The sequence below is a fragment of the Manis pentadactyla genome, chromosome 1 (assembly GCF_030020395.1).
Source record: "Manis pentadactyla isolate mManPen7 chromosome 1, mManPen7.hap1, whole genome shotgun sequence".
In the NCBI taxonomy this organism is placed as follows: Eukaryota; Metazoa; Chordata; class Mammalia; order Pholidota; family Manidae; genus Manis; species Manis pentadactyla.
Genome location: NC_080019.1, coordinates 12,683,744 through 12,700,135, shown reverse-complemented (window position 1 = coordinate 12,700,135; position 16,392 = coordinate 12,683,744). Strand labels below are relative to the sequence as shown.

The window sequence follows — 16,392 nt, the reverse complement described above, 5'->3', positions numbered from 1 at the left end:
GAAATAAAAAATATCTACCGCAAAATCATGATAAGGGATTCAATGAGATCAGTTAGAGGAAGACATAGGAAGCATAGGAGCTCCGCCATTTTTTTCTTCGTTCTTTTTTCTCTATCCTATGAAGAAAATGGCCTAGCTTTGCAAACAGTGAAGAAAACTTTTTTTTAAATGAGGGATGGTTATGTAAATCATAGCAGAGCCACTTAAGAGAATATAAGCAGCCATTTTAAATGAATGTTAGGTAGCAACACAGAAAATGATCACAATAGTGTTAAAAGAAAGAAACCAAGTACAAAACATATCAATTCAACCACGTGTATAACATACCCTTGGAGAAAATACTAGAAGGAAATACACCAAAATACTCATAGTGGTTGGGTTGGAGTGAGTGAAGGTGGGCTTATAGGTGATTTTTTTCTTATTTTCTGAACGTACTGAAAGTATATTTAATTTATTTAAAAAAATTATTTCATAAAAAAAAGTTCCCTGAATGCTGCAGGAACAGTTAGTATAACAAGAGTCAGGGCATGTTGGGGCTGAGATACACATGGGCAGGGGAGCTGGCAGGGCCACACCAGAGGGCCCTGGGGATGGAGAGGGGCTGTCAGTTGTCTCAGGCAGCAGGCCAGCCTGGAGCAGTGGGCCTGGGGCCAGCCATGGGCACCAAGGGCAGAAGGTTGGCAAGGGCTCTCCTGGACCACATTCCCGGAGCTCCAGGTCAGGTCAGACAGGAGAGATGGGGTAGCTTGGAGTTTGCCCGGTGGTTGGGGCTGCTGGATCTCTGCAGTTCCCTAGTGTGAGACTCTGTCCTGCCTGCCGTAGCTGTCAGGAACACCCCGGGGCAGCCCCTGGAAGGCTCCATCTGCTCCTCCACAGCAGGCAGGGATCCAGGTCCCCAGAGGAAGAGCAGCCAATGGTATTTAGGTCCCTGACGCGATGGCACCCACCCTGCTCCATTTCCACGTCTCCCTCCCTCCCCAGTCCATGTGGCCCACAGGAGCAGGGCCAACCACGCAGGCAGCATTCACAAAACAACAGACTTTAATGGAAATCATGAAGGAGGGAGGTGAGAAGGGTAGCAGGGGCAGGGCGTCACCCATCTCCCTCCCTCCAGCCAAGCCTGGGCAGTCTCCTGATGCCACCCCTCCCAACACTTCACAGCTCTCTGGCAAGAGGGCAGGATTTCTGAGGCCCCTGGTCCAGCATGCCTGCAGTGCAAAGGGCTGCCTGGGAGCACAGTGGGGATGTGGGTGGTGTAAGCAGAGCTCGAGTGCAATACAACAGCAGGGGCTGAGGCAGAGCAGGAGGTGCTTAAGCCAGAATGACTTCCGAGGTTCCCAGGGAAGGGCTGTTTGTCGCCTGGGTTGGGGCACAGGAGTTGGAGGGCCTGGTACCCTAGGGAGAGGTGCGGGACCAGAGCAGGTGCCAGCCTGTGGACGGCAGATGTGAGCTTCGGGGGCACTGTGGTTGTTGGCCTTAGGGCTCAGGTCAAAGGCAGGGAATGGGGTGCCCTGCTTGTGCCCAGAGTGGTGTTTGTGGGACAGACAAAAAGTCCCCGGGTTTCCAAGCACCACTGGCTGCTTAAGTTGGGCCTGGACTGAGCACCTTGTTTACCTGCTCCCACCCCGACCCCAGACACCTGGGACCCCCTATTTATCCTCCTGTAATGTTCCCACAGCCACCTTCACTGCTTGAAACACAGCCCAGTCCATCTAGGAGAAAGACAGAGGATAAGAAGTTGATGATAACGTCCCTCGCCTCTCCCCACCAAGAAGAGTAGGCCTGGGTGGGCCCAGGCTGGCTGCTTGCTTGGCACGGAGTTGGATCTGCTGCTACACCACCCCAGCTTCCCAGGGAACTTGGGCAGCACATCCAGCCTCCTGACCAGTGTCACACTCACCTGGGCATAAAGCAGGCGGCGGTCAGGGGGCAGGCAGAGTCCCTGGTGGCAGAGCTGAGCAGAGAGGGCAGAGGTCTCTGGGGACAGGAAGTGCTGAGTGACATTCACTGTGCTTACTAAGCCCTGCACCTGAGCCAGGAAGAAGGTGAGGGCAGGATCAGCAGAGACTCCGGGTCACAAACCCACCCCCTGCTCCTCTCATCCCTGAGGTTTCCTTCCCACAGTGGCCCCCATGCCCAGCTCTCGGAGAGTGGAGGCTCTGGATCTGGCCCCTAGCACCCCAAAGGGTGGGGCCAAAACCAGGCCAAGGGGTTGCCAGAGATGGCACAGGCAGAGTCGGCCTCCGAGGACACAAAGCCCAATTCCACTTGATGACGTCGAGACCAATAGGTTCCTCCTCTTCTTACAACAGGACTATGACTTTCCACCCTGCCCAGCTCTTGACATATTGAGAGGGACAAGGATATAACCAGCTGGGGAACGCCATGTCACTGGTATTTGTTTTGGCTGCTTCTGATAATCTGAGCTGTCTGTAGAGCCCCTGGCCCCCTGGGGAAGCACCTGGTGGGGAGCCCCCGCAGGTACCAGCACGGCCTCTCCAGGGGCCTGCAGCAGGGTCCAGCAGCTCACGCCCCACTCCTCCCGCAGGCGGCGCCGCAGCCCTGTGTCCAGGTAGCAGCTGCCTGGGGCACCAGGTTCCAAGTTGCCTGCTCCAGCCGGGCACACCTCAAAGGAGAAAACGGGGAATGAGCATGTGGTGGGGAGGGAAGGGAAGGGCTGCAGAGGATGGGACCTGGACTACACAAGGGCCAGGGGCACAGGAAAGAGCTCGAAGTCAAGGTCAGCTCTTGAAGCACAGGCGGGAGAGGGCATGGGCTGAGTGGTGAGCGACTGGGGCCTCTCAGGTTGGCAGAACAGAGATTTGGCTGGAAAGAGCTCAGAGGAAAAGATTAAAGACTCTGACACTGGGGGTCTAGATGCCTGCTTTTCCTGGGGCTAGATTCTTTGAATAGCCTCTGTGTCCCTGGCCCTGGGTTCTCTGTACCCTCCCTCAAAGGTACACCTTTCTCCAAAAGCCAGGAAGACGTCTGCATAATCCCAATTCATAAACCTTCTCTACCAGGAGCTCTTCACCTGGAGTCCTATGAATGTCCACAAGTGTGTGCTGAATTGTGAGGAGGTGGCTGTATGTCCCTGAGGAGACCATCCCCATCATTCATCAGATGCTTCTAAGATCCCAGATCCAGAAAAGGCAAGGCCACACAGAAGTTCTGATTTGTTGTGGACAGACAGGCTTGCCTGTGCAGGCCAGGGCTATGGGGTCTTCACCAGTCCGACCAGAGTGGGAGCTCCTTGGGCAGATTGAGACTCACGGAGGCCAGAGGAGATGCCCAGAGAACATGTGCACAGTGAATGCCGGCTGGACCCACCGCTGCAGGAGGACTGCAGCAATTAACCCTGGGTGTAGGGCTGAGGGCTCCAAGGTTGGGCCATGGGGAGAAGGGCGGCTGGTGAGCCAGGTGGGACTCTAAGGTAGTTGAGGCAGATGCCAAGGTTCCTTGGCCCTCAGAGTTTCAAGTCCATCCTGGGGCTCCACTCGAGCAGTGTTTCCCAGGCCACCCAGTAAGTATATGCCCCTCCGACCTTCCCTATGAAGCATCAGGTTTGGCCCTGGGGGACTGCCCTCAGCAGATGAGGCCATCAGTGTGGAGGTGTGCTCTGTTTGCCCCCCTCTGCCCATTCCAGCATCTGAGCAAGCACCTACGGACCTGTGTGTATCTGTCGCCGTGCCTGCAGAAATGCATGCTGTGGGCAGGAGCAGGTGGACAGCCTGCCTCCGGCTCCCCCTCATCTTCTCCTGCACCTGCCTCTTATCCTGGTCCAGTCTTTCCCCCCACCGACCACGCTGCCCCCTCAGCCCTGACTTGCCAGGACCTCCAAGGACCCATCCTCGTAAGGCACAGGAGGCGGGAAGGGTAGCTGTTGGGTGGCAAGATGGGCTTCCTCAGCCCTCTGCCAGCCCCCACCCAGAGCCCATGGAGGAGAGGCACCTGCCCCTGCCCCCAGGAGAAGCACAGTACCGGGCACGAGAACTGCCATCAGCTAGGGCCCCAGGGCTGCCACTCAGCCTCAGTTTTCTCATCTGCAAAATGGGAAGCAGCAGTGCTTGCCACCCAGGGTGGTTATGACAAATAACTGTGGTGTGCCCAGGGCCTTAGCACAGTGCAGCAGCTCCATGCACGTCACTCACAGGGTCCCAGTCTGCCCCCTCTCTGCACCTGTCCATGTGAGTGGAGGCTGTCCCGGGGAGGGACAGGGCCCAGCTCCCTCCTCACCATCTGGAGAAATCGGCGGATGCGCTGGGCGTCCTGTGCTCGGAACACGTGCCACACGGTGCTGGCCTGGCTGCCTGGAGACCAGAGCCCCTCCCCATCCAGGCCTGAGAGGAAGTCTAAGGAGAAAAGACAGCTCAGGAGTGCCCAGGGCAGGCAGGGACAGTATCTTGCATCTGCAGCTTGTCCCCACCCCTGCTTCTGGCTGAGGACCCACCTTTTTGTGCTCGGTACCAGGCAGGCAGTGGGGCTTCAGCACGTACCAGGATGCTGACCAGGTCGGTCACCTCCACACAGAGGTTCTTGGTCCCCAGGTGCCCACGGTGTGGGCTCACACCTGCATGGAGGTAGAGAAAAGATAGTTGGAAATGGACATCGGGACCTTGACCAGATGCATGTGCACCCAGAGATGACAGGAATGGGGACAGGGACCAGGCAGGAATGGAGCGGGAACTCACCATAGGCTGCCCATAGCTGGGGCTCCAGTGGACACAGGGCAGGACCAGGTGGGAGGTAGGAGGCCAGGTTGAGTTTCCCATGGCGGGCACAGTACTCCGGGAGTGGCAGGCTAGCGGCCAGGTTCTCCACCCTATGCAGGGAGCGGGTCATGCCCAGCAGGCTCAACCCAGGCACCAGAGACCCCGTCAAAGCTCTCCACTCCTGGGTAAGTCCCAGAGGCAAGCATGAGGCCCTGAGGATCACAGGGCAGTGGCTGGGGAGGTAGGGCCACCCTTGGTGCCATACAAACCTGCTGGTGTCCTCGTCCCCCAGAGCTCTGTGCAGCAGGAGGACCGAGCCCTCCTCTGACTTTGGACGAACTAGGGAAAGAGTCAGAAAGACAGTTGGCCAGGGAGGAACCTTCTTGTCCAGAAGCCCCTACAGCACAACAGAGTCCAGTTTCTGCCCTGGGCTCTGCTGCCAGCTGCCCCCAGAACCTCTCTGGGACTCCTGCCCTCCACCCGGCTCAGGCTCCCATCTCCCTCTAGCCCATGGCAGAGGGACTTACTCTCACGCTGGGAGAATCCCTCCCAGAACGTCATGCTGCTCAGGGTTGTGGGCTGGGGAGGCCCAAGGGGTGCCAGTGCCTGCACCTGGCCTCCAAGTGCCCCAAGAGCTTCTGTCCCCCACAGATTGCCTCGCAATGTCCTCTGAATCCCTGACACCAACACAGGCTGCATTGGGAAAAGGGAAGGGGACTCAGGAAGAATGGGTGGGCACCCCACATGGCCAGGCCAGGGCATGTTGTGGGGGCCCCAGACCAGGGTGGGGACAGGTCTGCCTGGGCCTAGGGCTCAAGGCCCTCAGGGTAGGAGAGGCTGAGAGCTGGGAGCTGGGCAGCAAGGAGCCTTACCTGGCCCTGCCTCCAGTGCTCCTGGAAAAGGTGGAAACCTCGCTGAGGCCTGGGCTCCTGCAGCCACAGCAAAGCCCCCGGGTGAGGCAGCCGGGGCCGCACCTGCGAGAGGGGCAAGCCCAGGCCCTTGCGGAGGCCTGGCCCAGCCCGCAGCCCTGGCCCCAGGGCTTTCTCCTGGATCTTCCGTTCCACTACCTGGGCGATGATGCTGTCCAGGATGTTGGTGATGCGGTCGTCCTGCGGGGAGAGAGGGATGGAGGGGCATGGGGCTCAGGACCTGCCCGAGCCTACAGGGAGGGCCAGCCAGCCTCGGTCCCCAGGCCCCAGTCCTCCCTCTGGGCCCTTGCTCACACTGGGCAAGGCCGGAGTGACAGGGGCAAAGGCCATGTGTATGCGCTCATGCCCCAAGCAGAGTTTGACAGCCGTGGAGGCCAGCAGTTCACAGAGAGAGGGACAGGGCAGGGGCCCTCGGCTGGCATGGTCCTCCGCTGGGGTCTCTGCAGAGTCTGGGATCTCTGTCAGGGAGAAAATGGTGAGGGGAGGCCCCTTCCACTCGGGGGCCTCATTGTCCACACGCTCCTTCCGCATCTCCTGCCCAGTGTGCTCACTCCCCACTGCCTGATCAGTCTCAGCCCACCTGGAAGCACCCACCTGCCACCAGCATTCTTTCTGGCAGCTCCAGAACCTCTCCAAAGAGGGGTTTGGAATGAGGGTCTGGTTGGAGAGGGTTTAGGAGCCTGGTCCTAGATTTTATTTAGATTTATTGTCTCTGTAATGATTTGAGAAGAGTGATGGAGATTGTGGGGCAGAGGTGGCTACAGCAATTCCAGTCTCTCCCAGGAACCCCAGCCCAGGCCCAGCCTCTCCCCACAGCCTGAGCCAGGGTCAGAGGAGCCACTCACCCTCTTTGATGTCCTTGGTCTTATTGGTGTCCCGGGTATAGGAGGTTTGTGGAGTTGGGGGAGTTTTCTCTGCTGGCTCCTTTTGTGAAACCCAGCCACCACCCCCCAATTCCAAACAAGAGATTTTAAAGTGGCAAATGCAACTCACTCCAATTTAACTCACAAGTATTAACAATGAGTTCTTGTAAATCCTCAAATCATATTTATGAGGAGCAAAATGTTATATGATGAAATGTTAGGTGGAAAAAAGTTGCTCATTGAATTCCACAATGAGTACGTGGCATAGTGTCAGACACACAAAATGCATTCAATGAACCATTTCTTGAATGAGTGAGTTTTATAACAGAGACATGAACTCCATAAACCTATTGCACAATGCATATTGAGCATGAGCACCTGCTATGTGTTAGGTGCAGAGGGTACTGACAAGGTGCACCAACACTCGCCGGCAGGAGTCCATGCTGGAGAGACGGGACACGACAGGAAGCAGCTCCAGCATGATGTGGCAATTGTTAGGCTGGGACATGCACAAAGTGGGCAGCAGCTCTGGATGGGCGGATTTAGGTAGGGCAGGTGCAAGAGCTTGCTCTCTATGCCCTAATCCCTAGGGGAAGGTGACAGATAGCCTGATTTCACCCACTTTCCATGTCCTTCATTCCATCAAAAGAAAAGGGGGGTCAAACTCTGCCAGGGACAGTAATTTGCAGATACACTGCCCAATCCCGGGGCCCACTGACTGGTGTTCCGTCACCTCTCCCCTGCCCTGCTCCTTACCTGCTGGCCCCCATCCGCAGAGGCCCACACCCGGACATCAGCTTGGCAGGGGCAGTGCCCCCGGATGTCAAACTTGACCCAGACCTGGTGCATTGTGGTGCTCAATTCTGCCAAAGCTGTGAGGGGCAGAGGGGAGTTAGAGTGTGGCAGTGAGTGCAGACAGGAGGCCTCCCCTGTGCTGCTTGGAGGGCATGGGATCAGGTGGAGGGACATCCCGACAGGAAGCTGGTCTCCCCCAGGACCTGCCCTCGGCATGCCCCACCCCTCCAAGATGGCTCACCCTGGCTGGAGACAAACTGGGTGAGTACCAGGGAACAGGCACTGTGCCCAGCCCCCTGGGCACACTTCTCCATGGGCTGCTCCAGAGAGCCTGTGGGGCAGGAAGGGAGAAGCTGCAGGTCAAGAAATCAAGGTAACCACAGGGTAAGGTCAGGAAAGAGAGGCAAGGGCATGATATCTGAGTCAGGGGCTCGACAGAAACATGGGCTTTCTGGGAAGCTTGGGTTCAAGAGTGACATAGGATCCTGTGCTTGCAGAACACAGAGCCTTTAATATGTTGACACATGTTGCAAGACTCCAAGATGCTTGTGTATGTAGAATACAGTGTTCTGAAACATTTCTGACCTGCAACTCTTTTTGGCCAAGTCTGTTGAAACACTGGGAAATTTGAAGCCCTCAGTTGGCCAAGTTGAGCCAATGGAGAGACAGCTGAGAATCATGAAAAGAACCAGACTAGGAATCAGAAGACCTGAATCTAAATCTTGGACCCAACTTAGTAGCTGTGTGACTTTGTACAAGTCACTTAACCTCTCTGACTTTTTCTTATCTGGAAAATGGAGGCAATAAAACCCACTTCACAGTGTTATAAGGTTTAAAAGGTGCAAGCTAAGCAAAGTAGGAGGTATAGAGTGGGCACTTGACTTCTTTTAAGTGTGGCCCTCTGGTCTGGGGAAGGGGGAAAGGTCTGCTCTGAGGGACACTGAGCAGAAGTGGCTCAGGCTGTGACTAGGGAGCAAGGCTTTCCTTGAGAAATGGCACAAACCTTAGAGCAGATGATCTGAGGCCCCTGTCCCTGCCCTCCCACCCTCGACCCCCAGCCCCTTTCCTACCTGCTTTCTCCCTGGACCTCCCAGCACCTGCCATGCGTCCACAGGCCACACACAGCCGATGGCTACAGTGGGGGCATCTCCAGTGGGTGTTGAAGAGTCCATGGTGGCAGCGGTTACAGCAGCATGGGACACTGGGGTTGTCCTCTGGCCTGGCTGGCTCCTGGCCTGTAGACCACAAGAGAGCACAGGGTCAGAGGGGCCTAGAGCCATGAGCACCTTTTGAGGCCCTATGTGGGAGGCCTGCAGGCAGAGATGGAGAGAAGCAGGAGCAGTTTCCCCTGAGGGGCCGCCCCGGAAGAGAAACAGGCCCCTTACAGATACCCTGAACTACTTGACACCCCCATAAAGAGCCTCCCTGTAGCTCCCTCCAGGGGCAGTACCTCATCTCTCCAGGTCCTGCCCCAGGCATTTCCCTTGTCTCTGAGTTATCAATCCACATTTCTTCCAACACACTCCTTCCCCCTCCTCCCTTCCTCCAGTGGTGAGGTTTATTCAGGAAGAGGGACCCTTAGGAGGCCACTTCTTCCCTCACCCAGAACTTTAGGCTAAGCCCTCATGGTGGGTGGAAGGATGCCAGTGAGTATACTTTCATTTATTCATTCAACAAACACCTTGTTCCATCCCAGGCTGGATGCTGACAATTCAGAGCTGGTCAGGACTTGGCATTTTCCCCACCCCTAGTGCTCACATTCCAAGGTGGGAGGTAGGCCCATCAACATGGCAATGATTATGCACCACAGGGTGGGTGCTAGAGCATAAGAAGGGGATAGAAGGATGAGGAAAGGAGGGGGCCGCTTCCCAAATGGGCACAAGCGATGAGCAAGCTTTCATTCACCAGGCAAAAGGGAGGAGAAGGACATTCCAGACAGAAGGAACAGACAGTGCCAAGGCCCAAGGGGGCGGACAAGCTCGGGTGAGCTGAGAAGGATGGGCAGAGGGGTGCTGCTGTGTGCTGGGAATCTGGGCCGAGGGAGTGGCAGGGGTGGATGGGGCCGAGGGTGAGAGGGGAAGGGAGTTGGACTTTCTAGGACAAGCCACCAATGGGCTTCCACCTGGGGACTGACAAGACCGCTCTTGAGGTGTTATTAAAGGGAGTCAGCGGGGACAGCCTGGAGCCAGGGGGCCTAGCTGAACGCCTTGTGCCCACTCCACTCTTAACTTCAGCCCAAATCCTACCAGCCTCCCGGGGCCCAGGAGCCTCACCACCCTGGGAAGCTTTCCTCACCATGCAGGCCTGCAGAGTCCCCCCACTGTCGGGTGCTCTTGCAGATCCTTGGCACTCAGCCTTGTTTCCCCAACAGGTCTAGAAGCTCCTAGAGAGTTGCGCTGGACCAGGTTTTACACCTTCCCGACATGCCCCACCAGGCCAGATACTCCGAATGAATATGGACTAGGAGCGTAAGCCAGGAATAAGGGCAGAGCTCCTGGAGCTGGACCAGGAGGGAGGGGCCAAGTTCCGCAGGCTTCTGCTCCCTGGGAAAGGGGGCAGGGACCACAGGGCGGGCCCTCCTGGGCCTGAATGCCCCATGTGTCCTGCTCACCTTTCCGCTGGGCCCAGGCCAGGGCCTCCCGCTCCCTTCGCAGCAGGCGGCACAGGCGGTCCCCCAAAGCACTTAGCAGGTGCTTGGCGAGACCCCTACTGAGCCGGGCCTCTGGGCCAGACCTTCCTTCCTCCTCCAAGCTGGCTGTCCAGTCTTCCTCCTGCTGCTGCTCCCCTCCCGAAGGCGATCTGGAGACAGGGCAGGGTAAGGTGATGAGGAGCCCCCGCTGGAAGGACGCTGGGGGCATGCCAGGGCAAGAGGCTCACCTCGGCCCTTGCTGGGAGTGGCAGGCCAGCCCCCCTGTCTCTCCAGCTGCCTGAACACAGCTGTGGTACTGAGTGATGCCTGCCCGGCTTGCAGAGCAAGGTGTATCCTGAAGCCCGGCGTCCTGGAGGCTGACCCTGCCATCTTGGGTTCCTGGGGAGACAACGGGCAGGTCAGGATTCTAGGCTTCCTGGGCTTATGCAAACCCCAAGTCCTGCAGATGCAAAGCACCCAGGTGATCCACACTCAAGAGCCCAGGCCTACGAAGCCTCATTCAGAACTAGCGAGAATAGACTGGGGGACCAGAAATCTCACCAAAAAGGCCAAGCAGAGAGCCTGGGAATGCCCTGACACACTGGTGGACCAAGAGGAAGGGTCTGCCAGGCTGGGCCCAAGGGTGAAGCAGTGGGGGCGATCGTTCTGACCCGGGTGCAGGATCCAGTCAGTGTAGACTTTGGATAGCTCCCCCATGGGCTGAGTGATACTGGTTGGCTGTGTGACAGTGTGAGGAGACAATCCCAGTGTGGACGGAGGGCGCCGGAAGGTGAGAAGGCTGGAGAGTTTCAACACAGACCACAGGTGCAGTAACCCAAGAAGGCAGAGGGGCCAACAGGCAGAGGCCTGGGAGAGTGCGGACAGACCCATGCCAGGCGCAAGGGTGCTTGGGCAGGGCCATAGAGAGAGTCCAGATGCAGGCCCAGCAGTCCAGGAGGCTAAGAAACTGAGGTGGGCCTGCAGAATGGAGGCTGACGCTGGCAGTCCTGGAACCCTCCCCGAAGGGCATAGAGTGACAGACAGGGATGTGCCAGACGTGCCAGAAGCCCTAACGCTGGCAGAGTCCAAACTGAGTTTCCATGATCCAGGTGGCCAAGAAAGTAGTTATTAATTCCTGGGGTAGGATAAGGGGTTCCTTCAGGAAAGGCAATCCCACAGACAGGGATTTGTGGCACAAATAATCATAAAAGTGAATATTTATTGAGTGTTTACTAAGTGCATATGACTAGCATTTCATTGCAGCAGTCGTTGGGAGGTAGGTGCCATCTTTATCCCCATTTTATAGATGAAGAAATTGAGGCCAGAGAGGTGCAGTAACTAGCCAGAGGTCACACAGTACCAATCAGCAAAGGTCAGGACCCAGGCACTCTTGACTCTAGAGCCCATGCTCTGAATCACGTGCCCCCACCACACCACGGCATGAGAGGAGGAAGATGGAAACAGCCACTTGCTGGAAGGCTCTGGCCCATAGACGCTGAGGAACTCCTGGAGAGCTATCACCTCTGCGTGGGAAACCAGACCACTGGCTGTGATCTGCTCATAACCAACCCGCTGGCCCCACCTTCCACGAAGACCCAGTACTGGCGGACCCCACCCCCAGAAGGGCCAGCCTGCAGGCCCTCTCTTCCCCCTTACCTCGGTGGTCACGCTGCTCTGCCTCCACCTTGTTCCCAAATGATGGGTCCAGCACCTCCTGCCAACCTCTGGCCCTCTGCTTCACACTGCCTGGAAAAGGGTCAGGTGGGCGCTTGGCCGCTGGGCTGCCCCCTGCTCCTTGGACCTCGGGGCTGGCCCTCTTGAGGGCCTGCAGCTGGGCAGCTGGGCTTTCCTCGTCACCAGCGCAGCCACCTGGGCAGCCAAACTGCTCGGAGTGCCGTGTGAGCCATGTCTTCTTCAGTTTGGTGTGATGGCTGGGCTGGCAGGCCTTGGGACCAGGGGCCTTGTTTGCCTCCTCACTGGACTCACTGGGCCCACTGGTGCCCCCGTCCAGGTCCTCCTGGCACTTTCTACAAGGGCCAAGCCCTTCATCCCCAGCAAGAGAATGAGATGAGCAACAGCCCACATGGCTGGCAGGAAGCCCAGAAGAGAGGCGCCTTGATGTGGCTGATGGCCCCAGCTGGTACCCAAGGCCCCCACCCCCTGGTACAGCCCAGACATTGCCAAGAGTAACCAGGCCTGGGGGGCAAGCAGGCCAGGGGGTCCGGGGAGCAGAGTCTGGATGCCCCAGGAGAAGTGGGCAAAGGTTTGGATGCCTGCCGCCTCCTGTCTCGCCTTCCCTCGGGCGGAATGAAGGCTGTTCCACCTCCCCTGTCCTCTGCAGATGGCCACCACGGGCTAAGCCAAACAACCCAGTTTCCACGGTTGCCAGTGGCTCCTTCGCCAGCCCGAGAATGCTTCCATCCTTGTGATAAAAGCCCTAAACAGAGGAGAAGGGGTTAACAGTGTGCTGACTGTGGTTCCCAGTGCTTAAAAGGATGAGCAGAACTGACAAACAGCAGGCGTGGGCCTGTGTGGCCTTAAGGGCTGTGAAACTACTGCAGAAGTCAGATTCTGGTTCGCAGGTACTTGTTGTCCTCTGAGTTCCTCCCCCACTGCCCTGGCTACGCCCCGCTCCATCCTCAGGTTTCTCAGCCCGACCACAATCCAGCAACTAAAAGGTTAATGCCTGGCAGCGATAATGGGCTTCCAGAGCCTATTCAGATTGTCTGATGCCCTGTCCCATACTGATTTCTAAATATTTGGCATCTCACTCCTGGGTACAGGAGCCACCTATAGGAGGTGCCATAGACACAGGACAAGGGGCCCCCTGCACATCCCACTCCCAGATAGAGGGCCTTGTCTGCCCCCAGGACAAGACCACATGTTCTGGGGCTTAAGTTCCCAGGGCCTTGCTCTGGGTGGACAATGATGAGTCAGTCTCTGAAACGATGAAGGCCTAGTGAGACGGAGTTGCTCAGAAGGGGAACTGGTTGGGGTTGACTCTGAGCAGATGGTACCCACTACCTGAGTGCTGCCTTATCCTTTCATCAGCATGGAAGGGCAGAGTGGTACTCATGACAGTGCTGCTCAGGGAGCACTGAGCTACCCTCCGCGGCCTGAGCCCCAGAACCCTCTCTGCCCCCACACTCACCTTGCTGCCTAAGCTGAAGGCAGAGGGCATTTTGGGCTGGCTCCCAGAGTACACCCAGGGGTGTGGGGCCAGGGGCCAGTCACACGGACGCTCTGGGGGCAGGCTGGACACTAGGTAGGGTGGCAAGCAGGTGGGCACCCAGAAGGGAGCTTGCTCCAGAATCTTGGTTTCCAGAAGGAAGGGGCAGTGCAAGGGTTGGAAGGCCACAGGGTCACTCTTGGCATGGCCACTGCTATACTCAGGAATCAGGGGGCCATAGTGAGGTGGGCACGCAGAGCTGCAGAATGCCAGAGGATGGGTAAGCACTGCCTCCTTCCAGCGCAGCCCCTCCTTGCTGCCTAGCCAGCTGGACTTCCTCTCCCCATTCCGGGGGCCTTCACCCTCCAGCAGCGGGAGCGTGTCCTTGGGACTCTGGGGGAAGGCAGGGGGAAGCCAGGAGTCTGGGGTGCTCAGGACACCCCTCCAGAAGGGAGGAGTTTCTCCCAAGCATAGAGCCCCGTGGAGCAGGCCATCTCGAGGTGGGGTATCTGGCTCCTGTCCCACGATGCCGTTCTCAAGGGCTGTCTTCTCCCAGTCTGGGGTGTCCTTCTGGAAACTGGGCGTACTCTCCATCACTCTCCTGCCCTCATGGGGCTCTCCTAGAGGGGGTCCCTGGAGCATAACCAGCATAGCATGATCTTCTTAGGCATGTGCCCCAAGCACCCTACCCATAGCCTAATACAAAGTGGACACCATGCTGATAGCACCAAGGTGGCTCAAATCAGTAAGGCAAGGGCCAACCATAGCTGGGCTCCATGCTGCCGGCCCACATGTGGCTCAAAGGACCTGCCTAGGCGGGATGTTCCAGTGTGGGGAGGTCATCCCTTCCCCCAAATGCCTGGGACTTGACAGCCCACCTGGGCCAGAACCCTTCAGCAGATCGCCATTTCTAGGATAACAGGTCTTGGCCTTGCTGGGCCTAAAACCTGCTCACCAGCCATGGGGAAGGACAGGGGCAAGAACCCAAAAGACAAGTTCTGTGGAAGGTACTGCACTGGGTCCTGGCCCTGACCCAGTCACCCTCTGGGTCACACCCAGTGTGACCTCAGGCAAGCATGTCACTCTGGGCCTCAGTGTGGCCTTGTGTAAAATAGGGCTCAGAAGCTGGCTGTCTCAGAGGCCTCTTCCCACATGGCAGTCTGTGGGTCTGGGGTGCTGCGTGCCCACCCCAAGCCCCAGCACCACCCAGGATCACAGGGGTGGGAAGTGCAGGCAGGGCAGGCTGGAGTGCCTGAGGAGGGCCCCCAGGCGGGCACGCTGGCTGGTGCATCTCTCTCCCCGAGCAGCCCTGATTTTGCCTCTTCCCAGCTCTCTGCAGTTCTTGGCTTCCGAAGCAGAGGCCAGGACAACTGCTGGGGGCTGGGAGCTCCACCGCGGCCCCCAAGGGCAGGAGTGAGCCAGCACAGGAGAGGGGGATTAAGAGGACTCAGCTGAGATGGGTCAAGCTGCCCCATTCCGGCCGGCAGTGCCAGGGCCACGACTGGCCGCTGGTAAATGCAGCCTGGCGGGGAGACGGGAAGGAGGCGGGGAAAGCGGGCTGGGCCCCAGACAGAGGCAAAGGAGGGAAAATTGAACGGGCGCGCTAAGGACCAGGATGACAGGTGGCACCAAAGCCTCCGAGCTCTCCAAGCGCGGGCCCCCTACGCGAGCTGGTTGAAGCCCCAGGACGGCGGTGAGGGAGCCCAGGGAGCCGTGACAGAAGACGCTGGGGTTTTCTGGGGCCACCGCTCCGACCGCGTCGGGCATCCTAATTTTCAGATGTGTGGCCCGGCCGCGACGAGCACGGGGAGCTCACTCCCGGCGTGGGGCGCGGGCTTGGCTCAGCAATGCCCCGCTGTTAGCGTCCCCAGGAGGCGCGCCCCCGACGCTCACCTGGGCTCTGCTGGCCGGACGCGGCGCGGGCGGCTGCGGTCGCGGTGGCCGGCGCCGGGCGCCCGCTCCCCATGGGCCGGCGGGCGAGGACTCGATCTGCCGCGCTGTCTGCTCAGCGCGCGCGCGCGCTCTCTCCCCCGGGGCGGCCGGGGCGCTCTAGGGCCGCAGGTTGGAGGGGTCGGACTCCGGGATCTGCAGGATGCGGCACACGGCGCGGATCGGCCGCACCAGCTTCTGGGCCGAGGCCGTGGGTTGCGCCATGGGACGCCGAGACTCCGTGCTGCGCCGCGGGGAGGGCCGGGCCGGGGCGAGGCAGCGGGTGCCCCCGGAGGAGAAGAGGGAGCCGGGCCGGGGGGAACGGGCGCCCCGGGTCGGAGATGGCCGAGTGGGGGGAAAGGCCGGGGGGCCGGGGGAAGGGGTAGTGCCTGGAAGGGGAGCCGATACCGGGAACCAGGAGAGAGGCACCAGCGGGGCCGCAGAGCGGCGGAGCGCGGCTAATGGAGGGAGAGCGCGGCGGAGAGCGCAGCGGGACCTCCGATCGCCATCGCCAGACACGCAACTGCGAGTGGGGAAGCTGCTCCGCCGGTTTCCTCCTCCAGCGCCCTGAGGGAAACAGGAGCCCGTGATTCGGCGGCCCCGCCTGGGCCTGCCCCCTCCCGGGCCCCGGGGGCTTCCGCCAACGCCCCGGCGATGCCACCGGCTGCGCACGGGGAGAATGAGCCCTTTGTTCCCCCCCTGCCCCCCGCCCGCAGCACCCGGGCGCCTGCCGAGAGAGGCTCCCCTGGGGCAGCGTGCCAGCTTCCCAGCTGCCCCACCCTCCCGTGGGCCCGGCCCCGGAGCCTGGCAGGCGGGCAGCACCCCCACTATAGGTGCCAAGCCCGGGAACTGGAGCAAAGGGCGGGAGGGGCCGGACCAGGCCACAGTGGGGCGGGTGCCCCCCGGGTGCTCGGGTGGAGCACCTGGGAGAGGGCAGTGCCAGAGCTGTCAGGGGTAGTCGGGTTCTCACGGGTCAGTGATGGGCGCTCTAGCCCACACCAGCCGACCCGGTGCCTACTGGACCACTTGCTCCTGGTCCTCCAGCTCTGGCACATGGGCACACCCTGCTGGCCCGAATCTGCCCTGCTTCATCCTCACCTGGTCAAGCTGCTCTTCATGGTTCATGAAGCCCCTTCCCAACCCCTCTCCCAGGGGACAGTGGCACAGTACCCTGCATTAGCAGCTCTGGGAGGGCCTGGGCTCTAGTCTGTCCCTACTCTAAAGGCCTTGGTTTCAGCAAATGTCCAGAGAGGAGGTGGGATCAGATGAGCTCCGACAGCCACCTGCTCCAGCCTGGGGTTCTGGGGTCTGCTCCATCCTGAATTCCTAGTGCTTCCTCCAGCCCCAGCGCTGGAGAGGAGCCCAT

General features: G+C 59.2%; 2 protein-coding genes across 2 annotated transcripts; both read right to left on the bottom strand.

The window, feature by feature from the left end:
* Nucleotides 1–1,023: 1,023 nt before the first annotated feature.
* On the bottom strand, nt 1,024–13,691 carry HR (HR lysine demethylase and nuclear receptor corepressor). Its single transcript, XM_036888887.2, has 18 exons — nt 13,080–13,691; nt 11,585–12,365; nt 10,177–10,327; nt 9,911–10,098; nt 8,370–8,534; nt 7,541–7,630; nt 7,261–7,376; nt 6,487–6,565; nt 5,936–6,099; nt 5,585–5,821; nt 5,240–5,405; nt 4,982–5,051; nt 4,692–4,822; nt 4,451–4,570; nt 4,237–4,352; nt 2,462–2,626; nt 1,901–2,029; nt 1,024–1,712 (listed from the first exon to the last, which is right to left on the bottom strand). Exons 1-18 carry the CDS (start codon nt 13,689–13,691, stop codon nt 1,650–1,652), a joined length of 3,543 nt encoding a protein of 1,180 aa, XP_036744782.2. The 3' UTR covers nt 1,024–1,649.
* Nucleotides 13,692–15,146: 1,455 nt separating this feature from the next.
* Nucleotides 15,147–15,730, bottom strand: HRURF (HR upstream open reading frame). The gene has a single exon (XM_057489614.1). It carries the CDS (start codon nt 15,249–15,251, stop codon nt 15,147–15,149), a length of 105 nt encoding a protein of 34 aa, XP_057345597.1. The 5' UTR covers nt 15,252–15,730.
* Nucleotides 15,731–16,392: the final 662 nt, after the last annotated feature.

What these genes read in the sequence shown, in the direction of transcription:
- HRURF (XM_057489614.1), bottom strand. Translation starts at nt 15,251, where the DNA reads ATGGCGCAACCCACGGCCTCGGCCCAGAAGCTGGTGCGGCCGATCCGC.
- HR (XM_036888887.2), bottom strand. Translation starts at nt 13,691, where the DNA reads ATGGAGAGTACGCCCAGTTTCCAGAAGGACACCCCAGACTGGGAGAAG. An exon ending in AGCACTGGAGGCAGGGCCAG is followed by an intron (nt 5,406 to 5,584) that starts GTAAGGCTCCTT and finishes TTCCCAATGCAG; the next exon opens with CCTGTGTTGGTGTCAGGGAT. An exon ending in GGGGACGAGGACACCAGCAG is followed by an intron (nt 4,823 to 4,981) that starts GTTTGTATGGCA and finishes CTCCCTGCATAG; the next exon opens with GGTGGAGAACCTGGCCGCTA.